At 41.1% G+C, this 24,732-nt stretch overlaps 1 protein-coding gene and 1 long non-coding RNA gene across 28 annotated transcripts in view; one reads left to right on the forward strand and one right to left on the reverse strand.

Moving 5' to 3' along the window:
* Window positions 1–3,308: 3,308 nt before the first annotated feature.
* The window catches only part of LOC27207514 (protein piccolo), a 49,441-nt gene continuing 28,017 nt past the window's right edge, over window positions 3,309–24,732 (reverse strand). The window contains exons 4-25 of one of the 27 annotated variants that reach the window (XM_044923664.1): window positions 13,263–14,140; window positions 13,145–13,208; window positions 12,800–13,095; window positions 11,820–11,936; window positions 11,553–11,744; window positions 10,441–11,479; window positions 8,768–10,155; window positions 8,017–8,541; window positions 7,840–7,959; window positions 7,663–7,782; window positions 7,487–7,606; window positions 7,311–7,430; window positions 7,134–7,253; window positions 6,957–7,073; window positions 6,780–6,899; window positions 6,603–6,722; window positions 6,427–6,546; window positions 6,250–6,366; window positions 4,596–6,194; window positions 3,973–4,536; window positions 3,661–3,900; window positions 3,310–3,598 (exon numbers count right to left, since the gene is read on the reverse strand). In XM_044923664.1, the coding sequence (XP_044779599.1) occupies window positions 3,377–3,598; window positions 3,661–3,900; window positions 3,973–4,536; window positions 4,596–6,194; window positions 6,250–6,366; window positions 6,427–6,546; window positions 6,603–6,722; window positions 6,780–6,899; window positions 6,957–7,073; window positions 7,134–7,253; window positions 7,311–7,430; window positions 7,487–7,606; window positions 7,663–7,782; window positions 7,840–7,959; window positions 8,017–8,541; window positions 8,768–10,155; window positions 10,441–11,479; window positions 11,553–11,744; window positions 11,820–11,936; window positions 12,800–12,892 (7,173 nt within the window). In that variant the 5' untranslated portion in view covers window positions 12,893–13,095; window positions 13,145–13,208; window positions 13,263–14,140 and the 3' untranslated portion in view covers window positions 3,310–3,376. Of the gene's footprint in view, window positions 3,599–3,660; window positions 3,901–3,972; window positions 4,537–4,595; window positions 6,195–6,249; window positions 6,367–6,426; window positions 6,547–6,602; window positions 6,723–6,779; window positions 6,900–6,956; window positions 7,074–7,133; window positions 7,254–7,310; window positions 7,431–7,486; window positions 7,607–7,662; window positions 7,783–7,839; window positions 7,960–8,016; window positions 8,542–8,767; window positions 10,311–10,440; window positions 11,480–11,552; window positions 11,745–11,819; window positions 11,937–12,799; window positions 13,096–13,144; window positions 13,209–13,262; window positions 14,141–24,732 lie in introns of those variants that run through there. The other 26 variants (XM_039297370.2, XM_044923659.1, XM_039297366.2 and 23 more) reach the window with 26 other exon arrangements.
* Window positions 14,097–14,895, forward strand: LOC27208630. Its single transcript, XR_001600970.3, has 3 exons — window positions 14,097–14,390; window positions 14,466–14,674; window positions 14,733–14,895. It is a non-coding gene; the product is annotated as an uncharacterized LOC27208630 (long non-coding RNA).

Consider the following 24,732-nt stretch of genomic DNA (forward strand, 5'->3'; position numbering starts at 1 on the left):
CATATCTCCCATTTGACTTTCATCTTTTCCGCCGTGTGCTGCGATCGTTAATCACCGCCAGGGGGTTAAGCCGGCGCCTAAGGGTTAAGGCGCTCCCCCGGCGAGGGAAGTGCGTGCCATCCTGCAGGATCCCATCTCGAAACTCACCCACGTCATCGTCCCTGGTCCTTCTGTATATTTGTCATGACATTGCAGTTTTCAAGTTAAGTTCCTATGGAATTTTCATTTTCCCTCGGCGAGTACCAAAAATATTTATGGCTGGAAAAGCGGGGGGCGGTGCAAAAAATGCAGAAGGCGAAGGAAGTGTAGGAGGAAGCGTTGACAGACAAGCCCCAAGTAATTTGACCAAGTTCAAAGTAATGTTTTGAGTGCCGGCAATAAAAAATGAAATATTGAGATTAAGCTAAACGCCACTTATAGTCGACGGGGGTATTACCCTGTTACCAACGCCTCATTCTATTGCAATATTTTTATGCTCTTATATCGCGAGCCATAAAAAACACACAGTGCCAGATTTTGTGTGTCCCGCAAAATACTTGTATTTTACGACCTAATTGAACGATATGTGCCATTCCAAGTTTCTGCGCTTTTGCAGGGTATTATGATGGGCACGAAAAAGAATTGAAGGGAAACTGCATTCATTCCTTAATGTGCCCCAACAGCTTGTCAAGTCTTTGTTTTTCTTGTTGCCTTTTGTTGTCAGCTTAAGCTGATACCGCCCACCGCCCACCGTCCAATGTCCATCGCCCCTTTAACCTCTCAGTGGACCAGGGGGGTCCACCCCGTCGTCGCCTCACTAAACCCATTAAAACGTCATAATCAACATAATCATAAAGATAATGCATAACAGAACAGAGGGGAGAATTTGTACGCTGGTCAGCCATTTTATCCACACCCCCATTGCTTGCTTTCTTCCCCTTTCTTCGCTACTCTCTCCTGGCTTTCTCTCATTATTATTTCGCCAAGCTCGGCCACAAAAGGCGACTAAAGCCTGACCTTTGCTTAATTATGGTAATTAGCACACACAAAAAAATGGCCAAGCCGCGCCAAAGAGGCAAAACCAAACGGAATGGAACGGAACAGAACAGAACGAAACGGAAGGGAAGGCAGGAGACCAAGAAGAAGAAGAACGGGGCGGCAATGGGTCGGAAGGACGCAGGACTCTTGGGAGCGAGCGAGCTGAAAGCTAAGCATGCAAAATTACTGACCCAATGCACAGAAAGAAATGAGGATGCACTTCACGCTCGGAAACTTTAAATTTACACACATCTCTCATTTTTCTTCTCTCGTCTTCTTGTTTTTTGGGCCACTGTTATTTAGGGAATTAAAAAAAGTCTTAATTAGTGCAGCTTAAGAAGTTAAGAAGGTTTGCTTTCAGTGTATTGGCAGGACTTTAAGCTGGAGCAGCAGCTGCAAGTCTGTCCACTGGATGCGAATGTGGATGATGACGTTGACAACGACGAGGAAGGACCAAAGCTGCTGTCCTGATATAAATATTAAAACATAGAAAAAAGCACAGGACAGCGAGCGAAAAAAGTGAGCAGCAGGCAAAAGCTGAAAGCCGAAAGTGAATTGCTTCCGCATTTTCGTTCGCTTTAAGCGCTGCTCAAGTGGCGACCATGCCCCCAAAAACCACCCGTCCCCAAAAAAAAAGAACTTGCAATAATATTATGCAATATTTGTTTCACTTTGTCCCGGCCATGCTTCACTTTTTTTTTGTTGCGCTGCTTTTGCGTTTAATTTGCGCATTTCATTTAATTTGCCGTGAATTTGCGGGCCATTCATTTTGTGTTTGCTCTGGAGCAAAACGGTGTACGAGGGTTAAGGCTCTCGGACAAGCGGCAGCCGGGGGTTACGGGGTTAAGGGGCATCCCCGGCTAAGTGGGGACAACTTCCGCTGCTGTCAAGTTGAGGTGCGCCCTTTGTTGCGCAAATTATAACAGTCTGCAGTTTTCATTTTGCACTGCAGTTTCGCCTTCAAAATTCCGCTGCGTACTTCCAGGGGCGAACTTCTTATCAAAATTAGCTCAAAATAAATGATGAAACGGCGGCCAAAAAATCAAATGCCTTAGTACGCCCGCATAAAATAGGAATTGAAATACTACATAAATCTAGGAAATATAAGAAATATATCGTAAAGTAGGTAGAATGTGGAATGTGTGGAATGGAACGTTGTGTGCCGCTAGCTGATGCCACTTTTTCTTCAAGTTGAACTCTCCTGAAAGGTCAACTGTCTGCGGCTGGCATCAATATGGTATCAAATGTCGGATCGACTTATTAAAGAGTTTACCCTCACTTACACACACACGCACGCAGGCACAGACACCGACTGGCTCACCCTCACAGAGACACAGGGAAAAAGGACGAGACAAGGACTTGGGGCAGTCAGTAATGTGTAATTTATTGCTGTGCACAAATTGAAACTAAGCGCCATTAAAAAACAATAAACTAAACATGTAATAAATTCAGACCAAACAAGAGCACACATATGTGTACACATGTGTGGTAAATACCGAAGCACACACATACACACACACCTACATACAAACAGCAAAAAACCGTTCAAAATAAATTGACCAAATCTGTTGGATAAAAGGATTTGAAAGCAATTAATTGCTAGCGCATAGAATACATCAAAATACCCACACGCTCGCAATGGCTGCAACATCTGAAACAACCCATAGAAATAATATCAGCGAGAGAAGAAAATTGCACTTGCTAAATAACCGAAAGTATAATGAAATTCAAAATCAACTACATATATAACAAATTTTAAATTTGACAATGAACTAAAATTATTTTCATTTGCATCCAGATCATTGCCCAAAAACGATTGCATAGCTTAAAATATATATGTTCGGTAAATTAGTAACAGCTGTAAACAAAGGGCATTGTCAGATCAACATTTGATTCTCAACACGCATGCCCACCACTAGTTCGTTAAATATTAAAGCTAGGTGTATTTAATAGGTAACATCATTAATTTTGGCGAATAACTGTCAAAATTAAACATTTCTTGGCTGGAACGCCCCATCCACTTTGATGCCATCTTTGAAAAATTGTTGGATATTTTTTCATAACTTTATTAGTCGTCTAACTTCTATCGATTTGCAAAAAAACTTTTTGCCACGCCCAATATCAACCGATATATATCCCAGAAAAATGATGAAATTTCGCGTTCATACTAGCTGAGCAAGGGGTATATGATAGTCGGGGTACTCAACTATACAGATCTCTCTTGTTTTTATTAAAAACTAGTCAACCACCTTTTTATACATATATCTGTATTATTTATTGAGGATCTTGCAATTGTTATTAAGTCTGGCGATTGTATGTGTAAATGTAGATTCTTCATAAGCTTGTAGTGTAAAAGGTTTTATATAGAAGACTTCTTCTCTTGACTGCGGTGCAAGTGAATAAGTGGCTTCTTATAATCGAGCAGACGCCATTTCGTGGATCGCTTTCTTCCGATCATCTTTAGAACTCGCTTAAGTTTGCCTTTCCGAAACCCAGTTTTCTCCATTAAAGTCTCCATGCGTAGAAACTTGCTTTCCGCAAAGCAACTAATTACCTTGCGATAGGAAGCGTTTAGTTTCAACTAGGAGAGTAAGGAATGCTATAAGTATTTTCTATCTATTATGAAATAGTTTCCAAGCCTACCGGTTTGCCAAATTTAGAACTTTGGGGAACCCCCGAAATTTCAGACCAGAATGCGTACAAATAAAACTTGCTGATACGCCACTTGGGACGCTTAATTTTGCACATGTGCTTTAAAATCTTACGCAAACAGTCTTTCGATAACTTTGTTCGCTCCCTGAGATCCTTAAGAGTCCTGTATTTCCGACCTGCATAGGCCATTTGAATAAAACCACCAACGATTTCGATCGAACGCAATGCGATCTAATTAAAAAAAAAAAACAAAAAGTACAGGTGCTCTTTTAAGAGTGTTCATTTAAAAGTTTTTATTTATACCTGTTCATGTGTATCAGCAGGAGGGGGCATTGAATGCAAAAATTGACGAGAAGATGGATAATTCGGTGGATAAGTCCCTTGAGAACTCATCGGTGGTAAAGTGCGTACAGGAAAGTGCGGACGGCCCCTTGGGTAGTAGAAATCATTTCTCATCGGGGGGTAGAGCGTGTTATTGTAATGATAGGGAATACCCATCGGATATGTTCTGGGAGATGGCTCCCCTGGATAGGAGTAATGGTGTCTCATTGACGGGCTAATGTCATATGGTTGGTATCGTGACCCTTGATAAAAACTCTGATAAGACGGTTCCGCATCAACGTACATGGAATGATGCAATCTCATTGGTGGGGGTTGGTTCACATGATACTGACTGCCCGGGTGATGCATAGGCCCTGGATAGGCCCTATGATAGGGATAATAGCCCCTTGTTGAGTAGGGATGTGGAGCATTCGGATAGTTTAGCTCCTCGTACATCTCCGGTAATCGTGAGAATCCGCTTGTCGGTGCCGAATGGTTAGGTCTTATCGTCCTCTTTGATTCGGCAGCGGTTGTAGTCGATGTATTCTGAAAAATATCTCATATAACTGTAGCACATAGAATAAAACATGCCGTTGATATCTTACCTGTTTTTTTACATGTGGCTTATTTGCGGAAAGCTTGGGAATTTTATACTGATGCATTTCAGTACTCTTTGGATCCTTATTTGCATCATCATTTTTACGTTTTTTTGCCTTTGATTTTTTCACCTTTTTGTTCACTGCTTTGGAGGGCATTTCCTTTAATTGAGCAGTTTTTGGTTGATCACCTTTTGGTTGAGAAGTTTTTGTCTCAGCAGCTTTAGAAGTACTAGGCTGCATATCTAGCTCAGAAATGTTTCGTCCGGATGTTTTGGGTCTTGAAGCCCGTTTATGTTTAACTGGTTCAGTTATTTTCGGATTGTCGATCTTGACATCTTCTTCTTCGTTTTCACCTTTTTTTACTTGTGATTCAGAACGATTGAATTCAAAGAGCTTTGAAGATTTTTTGAGCTTTTTGGAAGATTTAGTTTTATGAATATTTGCATTTAAGTCTGAAATGCAAGCCTTGGAACTGCTGGCGCGCACGGCTGTTTCAGGTTTTGTAGGTTTTACAGTTGGTTCAACGATGTCAGGATTAGATGGCATCTCGAACTGAAATTGCTTTACCACCTGATCGTTTGCATCTTCTTCGATAGTATTTTCTTTAGGCTCTAGCTTAACCTTGCCCTGCTTCTTTGCATTTCTATTCTGGCTTTTATTGACTACTTTATTGTATCTCAATTTTCCTACAATGTCCTTGCGTAAAGGTTCAAATGTTTTGGCGCAACGTCGCTCAGCATCTGCTTTGGAAACATTTGAGTCGGAATCTTTGAATGACTTCTTAGGAATATCAGGTAAGTTACCCTTGGCATTAAAGAATCCATTCAATGAATTTTCCTTGAACTCCTGCGATTCTTGTTCTTGGTAACGTGGTGCCCAAGACTTTTTGACATCCTTCTTAGCTGGCCCATAATCTGTAGAGCTGCGGGGGTTCACGTCTGCATTCGAAAATATATGGGCACTCGGCTTTAGGATATTTTTTGGTTTACATCCATTATCCTCTGGTTTTTTCATTGAATTCAGAGCTCTCGGCAGTTCTGTCAATTGAGCCCCAGGATTTTTTTCTACCTGGTCATTTTGATCGTATGCTGAAGTGCTAGTAACAGCATAAGAATTATTCAAAGATTTTTTAAATGGATCCAGTAAAGACTGCCTCTGGTAATCCATTCTATCATTTCCTGTTTTTTTGGTTCTTATTGGGATCCTTGATGGCTTGTGCTTTGGCAGCACTGGTTTAACAGTAATCTTACTTTCTGATGGCTTAGAATTGGGCACTATATAGCGACTCTGAATAGGCAATTCAGCCCCAGAATTTCTATCCATTGCAGTGTATACTTTAGTGGCACATTTCTTCAAATTTATTTGACTTGGGTCAGGCGAAACCTCCTTATTGTAACACTTAGTACCAGCCATCTTCGCTTCATGGATCTCTGCACTATCGTGCTTCACATCTGCAGAATATCCAGTATTCATTAAATCACGCTTAAAAGCTTTTAGGTTACAAGGCTCAATTGTGCCACCATTGGATGATCTGGGAGCTGCTGCTAGGGGTTGATCTGGTCTGGGCTCTCTGATGGGAGCGCTTTGAAGTTCTTTCTCGAAATGCTGAAATAACATTGTCATTGTAAAAAACCATAACTTTTAAGAAGTGTAAACTAACATCTTGGGATTTCGGTGCAATCTGACAGTTTTCATTGGTTTCATCATGGCTCTCCGACGAAGAGGAACTGGGTAACTCATCGAACAACATTAGAGCGCTTCGATGATTTTCCTCGAACTGTTGAAATAAAAGATTGCAATTGTAAAAAGCCATAACTTTTAAAAAGTTTATACTAACATCTTGCAAATTCGGTGTCATCTGACCGTTCTCATTGGTTTCATCATGGCTCTCCGACGAAGAAGAACTGGATGACATATCGAACAGCATTGGAGCGCTTTGAAGATTTTTCTCGAACTGCTGAAAAAAAAGATTGCAATTGTAAAAACCATAACTTTTAAAAAGTTTACACTTACATCTTGAGAATTCGGTGTCATCTGACTGTTCACATTGGTTTCATCACGGCTCTCCGACGGAGAAGAACTGCGTGACTCACCGAACAACATTAGAGCGCTTTGACGATTTTTCTCAAACTGCTGAAATAAAACATTGGAATTGTAACAAACCATAACTTTTCAAAAGTTTATACTAACATTTTGAGAATTCGGTGTCATCTGACTGTTCACATTGGTTTCATCACGGCTCTCCGACGGAGAAAAACTGCGTGACTCACCGAACAACATTAGAGCGCTTTGACGATTTTTCTCAAACTGCTGAAATAAAACATTGGAATTGTAACAAACCATAACTTTTCAAAAGTTTATACTAACATTTTGAGAATTCGGTGTCATCTGACAGTTTTCATTGGTTTCATCATGGCTCTCCGACGAAGAGGAACTGGGTAACTCATCGAACAACATTAGAGCGCTTCGATGATTTTCCTCGAACTGTTGAAATAAAAGATTGCAATTGTAAAAAGCCATAACTTTTAAAAAGTTTATACTAACATCTTGCAAATTCGGTGTCATCTGACCGTTCTCATTGGTTTCATCATGGCTCTCCGACGAAGAAGAACTGCGTGACGCACCGAACAACATTAGAGCGCTTTGACGATTTTTCTCAAACTGCTGAAATAAAACATTGCAATTGTTAAAAACCATACCTTTTAAGAAGTTTATACTAACATCTTGAGAATTCGGTGTCATCTGACCGTTCTCATTGGTTTCATCATGGCTCTCCGACGAAGAAGAACTGGATGACATATCGAACAGCATTGGAGCGCTTTGAAGATTTTTCTCGAACTGCTGAAAAAAAAGATTGCAATTGTAAAAACCATAACTTTTAAAAAGTTTATACTTACATCTTGAGAATTCGGTGTCATCTGACTGTTCACATTGGTTTCATCACGGCTCTCCGACGGAGAAGAACTGCGTGACTCACCGAACAACATAAGAGCGCTTTGACGATTTTTCTCAAACTGCTGAAATAAAACATTGGAATTGTAAAAACCATAACTTTTAAAAAGTTTATACTAACATCTTGAGAATTCTGTATCATCTGACTGTTCACATTGGTTTCATCACGGCTCTCCGACGGAGAAGAACTGCGTGACTCACCGAACAACATTAGAGCGCTTTGACGATTTTTCTCAAACTGCTGAAATAAAACATTGGAATTGTAACAAACCATAACTTTTCAAAAGTTTATACTAACATTTTGAGAATTCGGTGTCATCTGACTGTTCACATTGGTTTCATCACGGCTCTCCGACGGAGAAGAACTGCGTGACTCACCGAACAACATTAGAGCGCTTTGACGATTTTTCTCAAACTGCTGAAATAAAACATTGGAATTGTAACAAACCATAACTTTTAAAAAGTCTATACTAACATCTTGAGAATTCGGTGTCATCTGACCGTTCTCATTGGTTTCATCATCAGAAGAACTGGATGACTCCTCGGACAATTTGGGCTCTGGCAAGTTGAACCCGAAATCATATGTGGGGTTTCTTATCGGCAATCTAGTATGATTATGCTCCGATGCCACATTTTCCAAATGCTCTTCAAAGGTGGCACTAGTATTCACGGGCATGTCCGGTAGTGGAGGGGATGGTGATTCAAGACGGGTTGGTTGGCCCAACTGAAAATTTATTTCCCCATTTGATTTAATTGGCTTGTGGAGAAGTGGAACCTTTGGAGATCGACGTTTCCGGTTACGTGCTCGTGAAGATCGTGAAGAGTTCGAGCTGCTCGAGCTGCTCGAGCAGCTCGAGCAGGTGGAGCAGGTCGAACAGGATGACGAGGATGATGAACTGGAGGATGAGCTGGATAAAGAGCGTACTACACAGCGTAATGAAGGCGAAAAACGAGATGAATGCTTTGACACGCGACCTTGCTTAATCTGTTCATCTGACTTCTAAAATTAGTAATATTTAAAGATATAAATATAATATATATATATAAATATAATATATATATAAATATAATATATATATATAAATATAATATATATATAAATATAATATATATATATAAATAAATATAAAATAAAAATAATATAATATAATTATGTAGATATAATATGATAACAATGTACTTTAGTTTAAGACGTTAAGTTAACATGAAATATATTTCACACTTACCGTAGTGTTTCGAACTGTACTGTTTGTGCAAGGACCTGATATTTCTGTGCTTTCTGCGCTTTCCTTCGACGGATGTTTCCCTTCCGTTGTTGGAAGTCGTGGAATGGCGTTTACACTGGACTCGCTTGAGTTGGTTGGCCCCGAAGATTGTGGCATATTGAAGTTCGCTACGGTATGATCAGCATGATGAAGGAGTTCTGGGGATTTAATTGGCGATATTGGTGTAATCGGCCCCTGTTGGAGTATTTCGGCAACGATTGATAGTATAGAATTCGTGCGAGTGGGTGTTTCTAGAGGTACGGGCTCAATGGGTAGCGGTACCTGTACGCTGTTTGGTGTCTGATTCGTTGATGCTTTCGGTTGAATTGGTGCTTTCGGTGCCTTGGGATTCTTCGGAGTCTTGGGTACTTTAGGTTCCTTTGGCGTTTTTGGTACCTTGGGTGCCCTAGGCGCTTTAGGTTCCTTGGGTACCTTTGGCGTCTTAGGTTCCTTCGGTACCCTAGGTGCCTTTGGTTGTTTGGGTGTCTTTGGCTCCTTAGGTGTCTTTGGCTCCTTAGGTGTCTTTGGCTCCTTAGGTGGCTTTGGCTCCTTAGGTGTCTTTGGCTCCTTAGGTGGCTTTGGCTCCTTAGGTGTCTTTGGCTCCTTAGGTGGCTTTGGCTCCTTAGGTGGCTTTGGCTCCTTAGGTGGCTTTGGCTCCTTAGGTGGCTTTGGCTCCTTTGGTGGCTTTGGCTCCTTTGGTGGCTTTGGCTCCTTTGGTGGCTTTGGCTCCTTAGGTGGCTTTGGCTCCTTTGGTGGCTTTGGTTCTTTAGGTGGCTTTGGTACTTTTGGCGCCTTAGGTTCTTTGGGCACCCTAGGGGCTTTTGGCTTAGCATTCGGCTTGGTTTGAGCCGTTTCTCCCTGCGCCGATACCTCAGAGGGCATATCCGTCCCCGGTTGCTGGTTGATCACTTTTTTAGCACGTGGTTTTCTGGGAGCTTTGGGCTTGTCGGTCGGTTGTATTGGTAAATTCGGAACAACATCAGCGTTTGGAATCTGCTGACTATTTGGTATTGTAGGTTCTCCACCATTAGACTCCATGACCCCGGAACTATTGTCATTAAGTATATTTGTATTATTGGTCTTATTGGCTCTCTTCGTGTAAGTCCGCTTGACACGAGGTATAGGTGCCTGGGAAGAGGTTTGAGGAATCTCAATTTCAGTTCCGGAGGACTGATTTGTAGCCATGGCCTTATTGACTCTCTTCTTGTAAGTTCGCTTGGGAGGAGGCTCAATTACTTTACCGATGGATTGTATTGGATTGCGAGGAACAGACACCATTGATATCAGCGGATCCGGTGGCATCACAATATTAATTCCGGTATGCTCCACCAGTCCATTTGGTATTGTAAGTTCTCCTCCGCAAGTCTCCATGGCCACATATTGATGTTCATCAAGTATATTCGTATTTGTATTATTTGTGTTACTTGTATTATTTGTATTATTTGTATTATTTGTCTTATTTGTATTATTTGTATTATTTGTATTATTTGTATTATTTGTATTATTTGTATTATTTGTATTATTTGTATTGTTTGTATTATTTGTATTATTTGTATTATTTGTATTATTTGTATTTGTATTATTTGTATTATTTGTATTATTTGTAATATTTGTATTATTTGCATTATTTGTATTATTTGTATTATTTGTATTATTTGCATTATTTGTATTATTTGTATTATTTGTATTATTGGTCTTATTGGCTTTCTTCGTGTAAGTCCGTTTGACACGGGGCTGAATCACCTTTCCGATTGATTGTATTGGAAGATTTTGAGCAGCAGGCACTGTTGGAATCTGCGGAATCGTCATTGAGTCATTGGTTTCATCTGTTGGTATAGTGCCGACCTGCAGCGGTGGGCATGCAGGCCAATTATGGGCGTTTGGAAAATTTGGAACTGAAGATGTTGCCGTCGCATTGGGCTTCTTCGGTCTCTGCGGTGCCGCAGATGCATTTTCCTTCTTGGCTGCTTCCCTCAACATCTTGGCAATGCTGGAATTTGATGGCGCCGTATTGGTGCTCTTGACCGGCCGTGGCTTTCTAACCTTGTAGACGGTTCCTCGTGTTGGCTTTGCAGCTGCCGTATATGTTCTGTTAGCTGGAGTGACGAAGTCCATATTTATGTCACTTATCAAATCATATGGCATATTATCATACATATTTGATTGTGTGTCCACTGGATGGGTTTCTGTGCCACCAGATGTAGTTGGTAGTTCATCATAATCCAAATTTAAATCATCAATTAAATCATAAATTGAATTAATAACCGTATCAGAATCTGTGTTATTTGGCTGCTCGTCGTTTATATTATTGGACGTAGTTGGTAATTCAACCATGGTTGTATCGTTTTCTTTTTTACAAACTATATTATTGGACGTAGTTGGTAATTCAACCATGGTTGTATCGTTTTCTATTTTACAAACTAAATTAGCATCTATTTCAGATTGTGTAGCAGTGGACTGAGTTCCTTGATCGCCAGACTTATTTGGAAAATGTGACAAATTATTGGGAATATCAAAAATTGAAAAATTGGTATTCGGTTTAGATTCTACATCAGTTGGTAGTTCATTGTCTTTTGAATCTATCTCCATTTTAATTGCCAGAACCGGTTCCTGTCTTATATTCATGAATGGAGTGCATGAATTAGCCGTTGGCATTGGCAAAATTACCCCTGGCTGTGGAAAAAGTAAATAGATCATTTTAATCGCCTTACCAATATGACATTAAAAAGTATTTCTGTACACGTACGTCTTGTACCTGATCCGCAGCAAAATTTTCGTTTCCCTCTCCATCCTCGTTATATGGTTCCATTTTAATTTGCAAAAAGTTATTCGGATTCTCCTGCGATGTTGGTTCTTCGGCAATTGGCCAACGAACGGTATCCTCCTGTTCGTCCAATCCAATGGAGCTCCAATCAAAGTTGTAGTTGGGTATCGGACCCTGTCATTAATTAGTCAATGTTTCGAGTTGTGTTAGCGAAATTAAAATTGATAAACGCTAATACGGGAAACCTACCTGATGTAGCATACTGGTTTCGGCACTGATATCAATATGGCTTGCATGCCGCTGGAGGAATTCTATAAGTTCGTGATCCATATTGCTCAATAATGAAACTGGTCTGCTCCGAACGACCTGAAAGCCAGAGACGAAATGAATTCAGACGGATTGTTGAAGTCGATAATAAGAAATGAAAAGTCAAAGCCACCTATGCTGATTTTTTTTCTATAAGCCTTCAAGGCAAAAATATTCATGAACACTGAACGGGCACACACTCAAATTACCAAATTTTCTGAAAAACCTTTAGGAGCCTTGATTGTTTAAGCAATACCTACTGTCCATTCCATCGCATCTTAATCAAAATAATTTAATAATGTATATATATAAATTCGATAATAACAACAAGAGAGAACGCTGTGGGCGCGATCGCGAAATTCTAAAATTTTTGGTTTGAAGGCGTTAGAAGAGGCGTGACGAAAGTCTTTTTAGTCGGTCGGTAGAAATTGGCTAGACAAAAAAAATAAAACGAAGAAAAATCGAACATTTTTTCGAAAGAGTGGCCGTCGCACATTTGGAAGTGTCAAATTTTTTTTTGCCAAATGGGGCCTTAAAAATAAGAAATATGACAAGTCATCCTATAACCACTATTAATATGAACCCTGCGTTATCTCAAAGAAAGAACAAGAGAATTACCATTAAGTTATAATCACAATGCAGAAGGCAAAAACTTTGACAGCTACAGCAGCGTTGTTGTTGTTGGAAATACGTAAAAAATGATGACTTGGGTAATCTTTGCAATCTGTAGTAGTATTGAAAATTTCGTGTGCTGAAAAGTTTTTGCATGGCAAAGAACTTATGCTGCTCGAATTAACGAAGGTTGGGGCTCGCATTGGCCTATAACTCTGGTGGCACAGTGTAAGAATATATGTATGTACATGCATGCAAATGTATTTATATGTATGTATGTATGTACAAGAACCTTTACTAAAACAACTCACCAGCGAATTGGAGCTCTGCATGTTGTCTTCAGTCCCATTATCTGTGAGACTATTAGTAGCACTCGCGGTTTTGTCGTTTTCCGAAGAACTCATTATTGTTAGAAGTTTAAATTATTAACTTTTTTTTTTTTTTCTTTACACAGCACAGATGTTGCTCGGCTCGTTGACCTATTGTAACTGAGAATAATTCCCCCTCCGTTGACAGACCCAAACTAAACTCGTTGCTGTATATGTCAGTGCTTCCTAGATTGATAAAATAATTCGGCAAAAAAGAAAACCGTTTGCAGTACTGAAAACTACTAAAAGTTAAAATAGAAAATTAGCTTAGAACGGTGGTAATCATACCAAAGATGCATCCATCCCTGCCAGCAAGTTTCAATGCCATTCCAAAGATATTCCACCTGGCGGGCTAAATGTTCTGTTTATTAATGCGAATTTCAATTCGGCCAAATAATATGCTTACGTAATTTATGTATGTCCAAAATGCGATCGGCAGTTGCAGTTTGGTGGTCCTTTGGCTGGCTAGTGTTATGGTGGCTCCTGTTTGCCATTTGCCTTCATACGCACCGTTGAGCCTGGGCATTTGTTTGCCAGGTCCTGGCCAGGACCTCCTGTGCCTTGTTCCTCATCCTCATCCTCGTCCTCGTCCAGTTGGCTGTGGCTGCTGTTGCTTTAGCAGCTCTTGTGGTTTATTATAACTGCATATATCATGCAAATATCCACACACAAAGGGGGCGGTAACCAGTCCCCCCAATTCCCGTTTCCCAGTTCTCAGCTCCCAGCTCGCAGTTCGCCAAAAACCCCCGAGCAACCGAAAATCCAAACACAAACACAAACACAAGCTGCAGCAGGAGCTCGAGGGTGAGGTCTGATGGGTGGGAAGAGGATGGGGGGCGGTGGGTGGAGTAGGAGGTAAGGAGATCGAGGTCCTTGTATCAGAGCATGTTTGGTTTCTGGGGTGTGGCTGGCCTTTTTTGAGGGCTGCAGTGACAGGTCCTTGCACAAATTCGGTTTTTGCATGCTTAGGTCGCCTTCTTTTCCCCCAGCTCGTTTACGAGAATTATTTTATAAATTTTCATAGTTTTCACTTTGATTAAAAGTGCGGTCATGGCTTCTGCGGCCTGGATTTCAGCTATCCTGGCCAGCTCCATTACCATGCGCAAAATGGAAAAGCCGGCCGCAAAAGTGCACGCAACGGAAATCGAGTGAAGTCCTGCGACAGCGTCTTACGGAAAATCCTGTTTCAATTGGTCCAAGAAACAACTTCCCCAGGGTTTTCTCTTTTTTCGGCTTAATTTCCATCCCTCGTTGATTTGGAAATAATGTCAGATATGTTCGTTTCTGAAATATATAATGGAAAATTAAAAGGTTGTTTCTTGCAAATCGCTGCATGGCATATGGCATTTAAATCGCATGAATCCCTTCATGCTTCAGTATATTTTAGTGTTGGTCAATAAAATGCATAACCCTGGATTTTGTTGCAACAACCTTAACAGGCACTAATGATGGCAATACGGAACAACTTCTGGGTTGACAAATACCCCAATTTGAAGCGTTAGCCAATTTGTGGCAATGTCCACAATTGATTTAGGTAAGCGAGGTCATCAATTTCAGTTGCATGCAGCCCATTTGGACGGGTCAACAAATTGATTTATCTGCTCGCCAGATTTGCGCTCAGTGCAGCCGCACACTTTGGATTAGCCAAGTATTCATTGCATTATTGGCATTAATTGCTCAGCCAGCAAAAACCGCACCACATTCCTCCTTCGAGAGTATTTCATTTTATTTCAATATTTGACAAATGCATTTATAATTGCTGGCCGCAGATAAAATCCAATGTGCCATCGTCATCGTCTTCCGTGCAGTTTGTAATTGGTAATTTACGACATTTTCCTTGTTGTCTTAACGAGCTTACATACATATCTCTTATTAGGAACTCTGATTTAACAGGCAAATTCCAAACTGCACTGCCGTCCTGTGGTTGGCCAAAAGCTATCGACTACCAAACTATCGCTTATATATGTACATTTAATCTGAATATTATTGATAAATAACTAAAGTGCAGCAAGCCCAGAGGAGGATGTATTTTACTAAAAAGATACAAATCTTAGGGGTGTATTATTTAAAACCATTTTGGGTCTTAAGACAAACTCAAATTACAGTAGATGTGTGATTTGCGATGGCTCAGCTTTAGACCATCTTGCGCACTCGAGTGTGAGCCATATATTTTTTTAAATTGCTTGAACTTGTCATTTGCCGTCGACTGCCATTTAATTTCACTAATTAATTTGTTTTTCTCCAAAACACACACACCAAAAGGATGAAATGAAGGGGCGTGGGGATGCTGAAGGCACGCGGCAGCTGCCGCAAAAGCCAAAAACAACAATTAAACATAAATCTTATAAATTTCCGTAGCCAAAACTTCCTGCCAAGGCTTTTTGTCTCCGCCGTCCAACCGTCTCTTTCCCACACCATAAGCCCCCTCTCTTTCTCGTTTCAGTTGAGATTTCTCGCCGTGCCACCGAGCATATTTCATTTCGGCTGCAACTTTTCCAAGACACGCCCACCACGCATGGACCCCGCCCCCGTTTCCTTAGCCCGAAAAAACTTTTCCCCAAAAAGCGGTCAAAAAGAAGAAGCCGAGAGAAGAAGAGGCAGCGCATTGTTTGTTGTCTAACAGTCTATGACTATTTAAAACAACCACATAAGCACACACACAACCACACACAGCAGCGGTCAAAATTGTAATGAACCAAGAACTAAGAAACGCACAATCTAAGCAACAATAAGAAGAAAACCTATACGGTAATGACAATAAATAATAGGCAATATAAAATATTTTATATATTATATTATAATGATGAATGCTAGCATTTTGAGCCGAGCTGTAGGTGCTCATATAGATTCACATGTAATTTAATTTTACTATTTTACTTTGGCTGCTGCTGGTTTTCAGTTTGCAGTTACTTTGTTGGCGGAAAAGTGCAACAAGGCTATACACACACACACACCAACACACAGACAGACACACATCGAAGGACCACACAAAACATTTGTTACAATTTCCCACGTAAATACTTCCTGCCAAGAAACGCTCTCCCACACACACACGCACACACACACACATATGCAAAAGCACAATTATAATTGTCATAACACAAAAGCAGCTGAAAATTTAGTGCCAAGTGCGAAAAGTTCCACCAACTGTAGAAGAAGAAGAAGCTGCAGGGGAAGCAAGGATTTTATGGAGCTAGCAAATTCCCATTCCGTTCGACTCGAGGGTAGTTCCTAAAGTTCTATCACACGGATTTCAAGACCTAAAAGTATATTGCTTTATTCTTTATTTTGCAACTCTAAAATATGCTCAATCCTTGAAAAATGCATATGAGCACTATATTTTTGGCATACTTTTCTAACGCCTCTCGCTGCACTTCCCCCGCACTTTCTCTGTGCCAACTCCCTTTCTCTTTCTGGCCGTGACACGTTGATAAATGACATTTGCGGCGTCAATGTGAATTTTATAAATTCTCGCAACTTTCACGCCCGCTGCGAGCTTCTTTTCGAGAGCAGATGATGGTGGGAAAAGCCAGGAAAACCAGGAAAAACCCAGGAAAAACCAGGAACTGGCCAAAACAAAACGCTGACGCCAGCGGCAATAAGCCCGAATGAAAGTAGTGCTGTTGGTAGGGCGGTGGGTGCTGTGGGATTGGGTGGTTAAATTGTGGGTAGCGTTAGTTTTTCGCCGCCTTGGTAGTTGCATATTTTTTATGACACTTTTGCGGCTTATCAACGTCATGGCAAACACATGCACTTGAGCCCATCCACGTTACGTTACTTTCGCCACTAACCAATTTCACATGCTCCATTCCCCCCACCGCACCCCTTTTTGTCACATTATTTACATTGTCAACAAGCTGTCGCTGGTTTTTCGCAGCTCTTTCATTATGCCAGCTGGCTGGCTGTTGATTTTCCTCAATTTTTTGCCGTTTTTCTTTTTTTTTTTTTTGTAATCTTTCTACCCAAGTAAAAGTTTAATTACTATGGCCGAAATCCGTCAGTATCATGCCGTATGCCGTTAACTTTACCAAGTAACTTTTTCCGAGGGCAACAGGTTGAGATCGAGCGCGAATCTTTGCCAAGCGGCGGAGAAATAGCTGATGACTTTTGAAAAAATCCATAAGCCATACGATTCGAAAGAATATAAAGCAATAACACCAAAAATACACAAGCCATATGAAAAAGTGAAAATAAGTTAATAGCTTAAAATATAACTTAAGCTAAAATAATGTTGGCCATCTTCATTTAAGTGCTGCTACATAAATTAAGTTTCTTACTAGCAGACACACAAAATACGAGCAGCCCCTTCGAAAATAATGCTCCCAGTGGCCTTAAAGTCTATAGATATTTCTTGGGTGATTTTCATTGAAGAAGTCTGCTCCACAGCCACCACCCTTGTCCCTGCCCACCACGGCCACTCCAGTGGCGTGTCAAGTGTCAACTGTCTGACATTCGATGTGGCGCCCAGGACTCGAAATGCTAATGAACTTGGGTAATAAGTCGCCTGCCCCGTGGTGACCTCGTGGCCCCTCACCACCTTCCAGCTCAGGTGTCCCTGCATATAGTACATGTTCTTGGTGGCGGGCAAGGGGCAGGGAGAGGTGGTGTAGGCGGCTGTGGCGGATGGCCACGTTTAACAATTTGCAGCCTTAATGTGGCACCAAAGTGTTAAAGTCCATGTGGCCCATAAGTTGGCCGGTGGAAATGGCCGTAATGTATGGACGGAGTACGTGTCGCCCAATCCCTTTTGAATGGCCACGAAGAAAAGGGGTTGAGACGAAAGACTTGCGAAGGAAGGGACTTTAATTATGAGCCCGACCCGGGCTATTAAAACAACTCTCTGGCCATATCTAATGCGGGGGGAGGGTGGGTGTTTCGGTTCAGGTATCAAAACCTAGCCACCCAACTTAACCCAACACCATCCAAAAAACGACCTTGTCCGGCGGTTTTCCCATTTCGATATCGACGAAAAATTGCCGGCCATTTTGCGAGACAGGTACACTAAAACAGACTTTAAAGTGTAATTTCTGTGGTTACATTTGCCAAACATAAATCTAATGGATATTAATACAAGTTAGGGCCATCGCATCCCTCCATCCCTCCATTCCCCTATTCCGCCCATTTCCAATCCGGGTGATCCAGCTCTCCGGCCGTATTCGTACGTGAGCTCGTATATTTTACGTGCCCCGGTCTCCGGACTCCGGGTTTTTCAGTTCCAGTTCCAGACCTGGCCAGGATTTTGGGGCCCGACTAGCGATTTCCGGCATTTGCGGAGCCTCATTTCTGGTTTATTATAATTCAACACGAATGTGTGTGCGTGTGTGTTGGGGCTTTCGCAGGGTGGGGGGGTTGTAAAATAGTGAATTCTGGGGGGGGGGGGGGGGGGGGGGGGGGTAGGGGGTCATATGAATACGAATCCACATTAGGTCTTGGGCCACATCAAAATATTTCAATTTTGCAGTTCGCTTTTGCGGTGCTTTTGCCATTTCAATGTTGTAAATTCGAATGCACTAAGAAAAATAGTTACTAAATTTCATAATATAGGTTTAGAACAGATTAGATTTGAGCAAGTTAGTGAGTTGAATCCTTCGGTACAATATCATTTTTTTGCTTAATTTTATTTCAATGTACTTCTTGTTTGGAAAAGGTGAGCGTTTCAAGGGGCTTTGAAGCGTTCCTTTGCCGCCTTAAAAAAGGAAACATCCGGTTGCCGTATGAGGCTTAAATGTGCCGAGCTCTCATTTAAATTAGATCAGATCCAGCAGGCGATGGTCTCTTAGCCAACAGCCGCCGAAGGTCACGGAAAAGTGGGTGGAAAGGCGGCCAAGACGTTGACCGGCTGAAAATGTCTTAATTGCTTCAGTTCCTGGCTGACATCCAGAAGTTTGATTAAAAAGTTCGCACGTCACTCAATGACGCTAATCAAAGCGAAGGGGAGAGAATTGGGGCTACGGAACGAAAGTTTGTTTCAATCAATGCGGTTGGCGGATATATATGTATATATAGATACATCTACGTATATATATAGCTACAAATTCTAGGAGCAAAGTTGTAAACGAGCACATAAATAACTTGAGTTCAGCCAGAGGCTGTGGATTCTGGAGGAAAAGCAAAGGCCGCCAAAACGTCAATGGAATATCAATTTTAAAGCAGCCAGAACTCGGATGCGGATGCGGATACAGATAATAGACACAGATACGGATATGGATACGGTTGCGGGATGCGGGAAGTGGAAAGCGGGACACAGGCTGTTGGATCCATGGCCACTGGCTCATTCCAAAGGGGTGCCCTGAATAAATAAGAATCCCGCAGGGATGGCCTCATCACTCCACGCTGCATTGTGCATACATATGTGTCCATGTATTCAGGTCTATGACAATAACTTGACTCTAAGCCCAAGTCAAAACCGGAATCGAAATGCAAGCTGGTAGAAACGAACAACAACACATGGCTGGCAAAAAAGGGGATTTTGCACGCGGAGTGGGCTGCGAATCCAGGGGGAGATTGCTGCATTCGGGGACTTGTACAGTTGGCCAAGATGTAAGCCGTTCGCATTGTCATTGTGTTCATACAAAAATAGCTAGATGGTGAGATATTTGTTTACATTAATAGTAACATACATAAGTGTGAAAAATAGTCACCGTACATTCTATTGAATAGTGACAATACACAAATACAGACTGCATAATGCTTTCTTATATTATAAATCGATCCCCAGAGCTTTACTCTGCTTCTTTTTGGGATTTTTCCGCATCCTTCTGCTGGGCACGTGGTCGTCGTTCCATTTGAAATCCCTGTCGGCTACCAATTTGAATGTAGCTGCAAGCAGTGGCGTTGTTATTTGCCTCTCATCTAATTCAATTATAGCCACCAATATTGGATCATAACTGGCCAAGAACCTTCTACGGCAGGACCGCTTTTCCGGAAACTCCAGCGAGGGGAATCAAAGACTCGGGAACAACAAATCTTTGTGTCGGACAGAGAGCGAGGGACATGGCCAAGGACCAAAAAAGATGGCTAACGAAAGTAACCCACACAAACACTGGCCAAAAAAATAAAAATGAAAAAAAAGGGAAGAGCCTCGCCCAAGATGAAGCTGGAAAAATGCCGATAAACGGAAATACAAAACAAGAAACGTGCACAAATCTAATTTCCAAACAACACGCGCAGAGCCAAACAAAAAATGAAAGAGAAGAAAGCAGACAGAGTAGGGAAAACAGCGGGGAAAACTGAAATGTAGAAAGCCAGAAAAAAATAAAACAACAGCAAAAACAAATGATGAAAGGCTGAGACGACCGGGAAACTTATAATACCCTAGTTATGTATGGAAATTATTAAAAATCAAATCAAATTGTTGTATTTGTATACATGTACCATTCTAAAATATTATTAAATTATTTAAACAACGCTGTTTGCAGTAAAATATAACACTTTTCCAGACACACGATTATCCTTTTTCTAAGCTGCAGATGAAAACCCCAACGAATTAAAAATACATAAATCAAGACGACTTTAGTCGGTGGTACCTGTTTCAAATTTCCAAATATTTTTCCTAGGGTATGGCAACAACAACAACAACTACAACGACGACGATGGGAAAATTGAAATGGAGATAGACGCGAGCGAGCGAGATAGAGGGCGAGCGGAGCAAAGTGAAACTTTTCAATATCCGCATCCGCTCATGAATAATAATTTATAATGGCCGTGGCCGCGTGTCATAAAAAGTCGAGCGGCAGGAGCCTCGACTCCGACTTTCAGCTCCGCATCGACCATTGAGGACAACTGCTTTCCCGGCGATTGATGTGGCTCAGCTGGGGCAAACAAGTGTCTAAGACACCTGCCACCTGCCACCGGCTCCTCGAACGGTTCTCCCATTTTACAGTGGCTGCTGGAACCATAAACTGCATATTTTTTCGCAAAATATTCATTGCTACCCTGTTATAGTTTAGTTGGCGGACTCTTTGTTCCTAGCTGCTTCAGATATTCCTAAAATCTGTTCATAATCTTTTCATAACCTTTTGCATATGAAACCTTAAATAGCGATTGTTTGACTAGAAATTTATGATATGCACTTTCGCACTGATCACTGTACCACCTGTATCACTGACAAATAAAAAGTTCCGAAGTAAAATGTTACTTTGGTTCAATGGCGAGCGGAGTTACATGCTGGTTTCCGGTGGCAGGAGATGGTGTTTCGGTACCGTTGATGCGTGCGTCACCTGCTACACCGTTGTGTTACAACTGCCACGCCCCCAACGCCTTCATTTGCTCCCGAAAGCGGCAAAAGTTTGCACGCTGTGCGGTTTTTTGCGTTTAGCTTATGAATATGACAGCAGCAGTTTTTGGCAGCAACTGTACTTTGCGGTAATGAAACAGACTTCTCGGCTCACTCAGTGTTAATTAAATGGCACATATCACATGCAAATGAAATGCGAAACGAACTGTTGCCAATTATACGTATGTACATAGTACATATGTAACTTATATTTCATTTGAAGGACTCCTACTACGGCCTTTATTGCCTGCTTCGCTCCACATGATTTCCACGTAGCCGCGATAATGATAAAACTTTTGACTGGATTGGAAGAAAATCACAGTGACGCCCACTCACCCGCGGCCCATCAAATTCTTATTAGCGCTCAATTTCAATTGATTCGCCGCACAGAAGAAGCCAAAGAAAAAACTTTTCCAATCAGCCAAGGCCCAGGAACAGGAACAGGCCCAATCCCAAAACAATCCTTCTTGAGGCAACAGCAGCCGGCTAAAAAGTTCGTGAGCTTCTCTCTTTCGCTCGCTAAAAACCCAATTAAACGCGTCATTAAATTATTTCGCAATTTGCATATATTTCGTATTTCGACTCAATAAAATTTCACACCTGAGTGAACGACCTCCGCCCACATACGCGTGCACCTGCCCCCTCTTTTCACCACCCCAACCAACCAAGCAAGCAACCAAACCACCCACCTTCATTAACCCACGACAAGTTTTCTCTTTTTCGAATTTTTTCCCGTTTTGTTATTTTCCTTTTGCTTGGCATTTCATTTTATTTGTATTTGTATTTTTATTTTTATTTTCATTTTCATTCTTCAATTTGTTGTTGATGTTCTTCTTAAACTTGTTTTGCTGTTGGCACAGCGCACACATAATATATATATATATATATATATATATATATATATATATATATATATATTTGCGAGTTTATGTTTTCTGTACAAATATGCATTGTTATCGCATTACCTTAAATAGTTGCGGTTAAGGTGAAGTGAATTTTCTTGGAATTTCAATTGGCCAGAGTCGAGGGATCACCAGAGCACACGAATGTTTATTTACCCGGGAACAATGCAAATTAAAAGCTTCTCCGAGTTAAAAATTTATTTTGCCTGGGGACTTATGAGTATTGTTAGAGCTGAAATCGAAGCGCAAGGAATTTGAAAACTACAATACTCCGGACTCAGCTCAACTCAAATCACTGAACCAGGCGGGAAAAACTTTGCTTTCCAATTGCTAACCTCGCTGTTTTCACATTTCAAGATATTAAATTTCAAAAAAATCAAATATATATATTATACGTTTACTTAACAAGCTGAAGAGCACCTAACTCACTGATTGATGGGCTTCGAAATGCTGGGGAATATGGCGAACAAAAAATGGCAACCCAAGGCCGCCCGAATCGAGTCCCTTTCCGTTGGTAGCCTGGCATGGAGCCACTGTTTCCTCTGGGGATATCCCTAAATGACCCAGAAATGTATGCAATACGCATTTAATTCATTTTTTCACCCCTTTTTTAATTTCTTCAAATATCTCAACCCGAAACCCCTTCTCGCACCCCCTTTTCGACCAGCAATGCACGCACAGCCGCGCACATAAAATAAATAAATACGGGGGGAGCGAAAAAAAAAGAAAATACGGGAAAAGCGTCTACATGAGACGCATATTTAATTCCCCCCGACCCCTTGGTCCTGTCACGAAAGGATTTTTCATAGCCTCCTGGCTTTGGACTCCTTTTTTTTATTTTTTGCTTTGTTGGTGTTTTTTTTTTTTTTAATTTTTCGTTGCTGTTCGCTTTGTCGCTGTTTTTATGCATCAACAGAGGGTATTATATTTCGAACCATAAGTTAGCGCAATTCAAAAAGAATTCACATGCATTTTGTGGTGAATGTACAAATAACTATTGAGTAGCAAATCTCGAACTAGCAAGAAAAGTTTAAATTATGAAATCCGGAGAAATCAAACTCCAGTTGGACTCCAAATTTCAGTCCAGGGTATTTAAAATATCGATTCGCCCACCAAATCTCTACTTCTTGTTAAAATTCATTTTGTGCATACTTTATTTTTATTTCCTTCATTATTAATCGCATGTTTACACAGCAGAAACGCAGCCTGCATGTGTGTGAGTGACGGAAAATGTGCGAGTGTGTGTGTGTGTAGGTAAGAGGTGGCCGGAAAATTCTTTAAATTTCGAAACACGCAGCGACGAGCCAAAGTTTTATTATATAATGAAGTGCGATCGTAAATCACATTAATTGCTCGCTAGATGGCGCTGTCAGTGTTCAATATGGCGGCCTAAAAACCAAAATGGCCGTCGTGCAAACCAATTAAGCGAAAAAGAGAGGAAGAAAGAGCTATCAGCGTGTAAGGAGTGGACAATAAAAATCGATAAAATTAAGAAATTTAATAAGAACAAAAAAAAAACCCAATTTCTTAACGCAGATGTTTAAAAATTGTACAGTTTAAACAATTGTCTGAGATGTCCTTTCACATCCATGATAACCAAGTTTCACAGGGAGCGGTGAAACAGATTGACTCTCCATCGAATGTCCATCAAAGTTTAATTACAATTTTGCTACTAACAAAAACGGTGTTAAAACGTAATTTACAAGTGACAGAATACAAAAAAAAAGGAACCAAAATAAAAGCTCAAAAACTGAATTAAAACGAAATGGGCGAAAGGAAAGTGTAAAAACGGGCTAAAAAAGATAAGACAAACACACGTGGTGTGTTATGAACTCCCTCGTTTAATCGGGAATCGCCACCTCTGCCACTGATAAAGTTCAAAAGTGAATGCTTTTTAGTTGCACAAATTGCCAAACAAACAAAATTCGACGCGGCAAAAAAGAAGGGGAAGCCCAACAACACGTAAATCCAAAACAACAACCACACACCCACACACTTACATTGAGACAAGGCAAGCCAAACAAAACTGTCCCTGGAAAAAGCCCCAAACTAAACGCCCCCCGCCCACATTTTCCGCCCACCAATCGTCGAAGAAAAACTCGAAAATAGAGTGCAACAAAAAGGGACAGGAGCTCGCATGTAAGTGCACAGAAATATAACTGCTTTTAGTTTCCGCTTCCGTTTTAATGCACCGCGCGCCGCGGTCACACTGGTCGCTGCGGTCACACTGGGGTTATGGGGTTGTGGGGTGAAGGGCTGGCTGATGGGTTGATGGTGGGCGGTGTTTTTGTGTTCTCAAAAGTGGGTGGTGGTCAGCGGGGCCAACTTACTGATAGAAATCAAGGCTATTGAAAACGCGAACCAAAGTGCGGCAGAGTAATGCTCTTAGACCGAAAGGTTTTCAAAAGCGTTCGAAAAAAGCGTGCCGAACGGAAAGTGTACGCCAAATGGAGCTAAAAGTGCAGGAAGAAACACTGAAGGATAATGGAAAAGCTAAGAAAATGGCCGGATCAGTTAAGAGCATAGGTGAAGCTAAAAAAAATATACAGAAAGAGAACCACAGACAAAAATCGTTTACAGACTTGAATTAGGAAGATTGAATTAATTCAGTTGAAACTCTTTTATACAGAAGAGCATTTCGAGGTCGCTTTAAGGACCTAGTTGAAAACCGTTGGACATATGTTGAGACCAGGGCGAGT

The sequence above is a fragment of the Drosophila simulans genome, chromosome X (genome assembly GCF_016746395.2).
Source record: "Drosophila simulans strain w501 chromosome X, Prin_Dsim_3.1, whole genome shotgun sequence".
NCBI classification, from domain to species: domain Eukaryota; kingdom Metazoa; phylum Arthropoda; class Insecta; order Diptera; family Drosophilidae; genus Drosophila; species Drosophila simulans.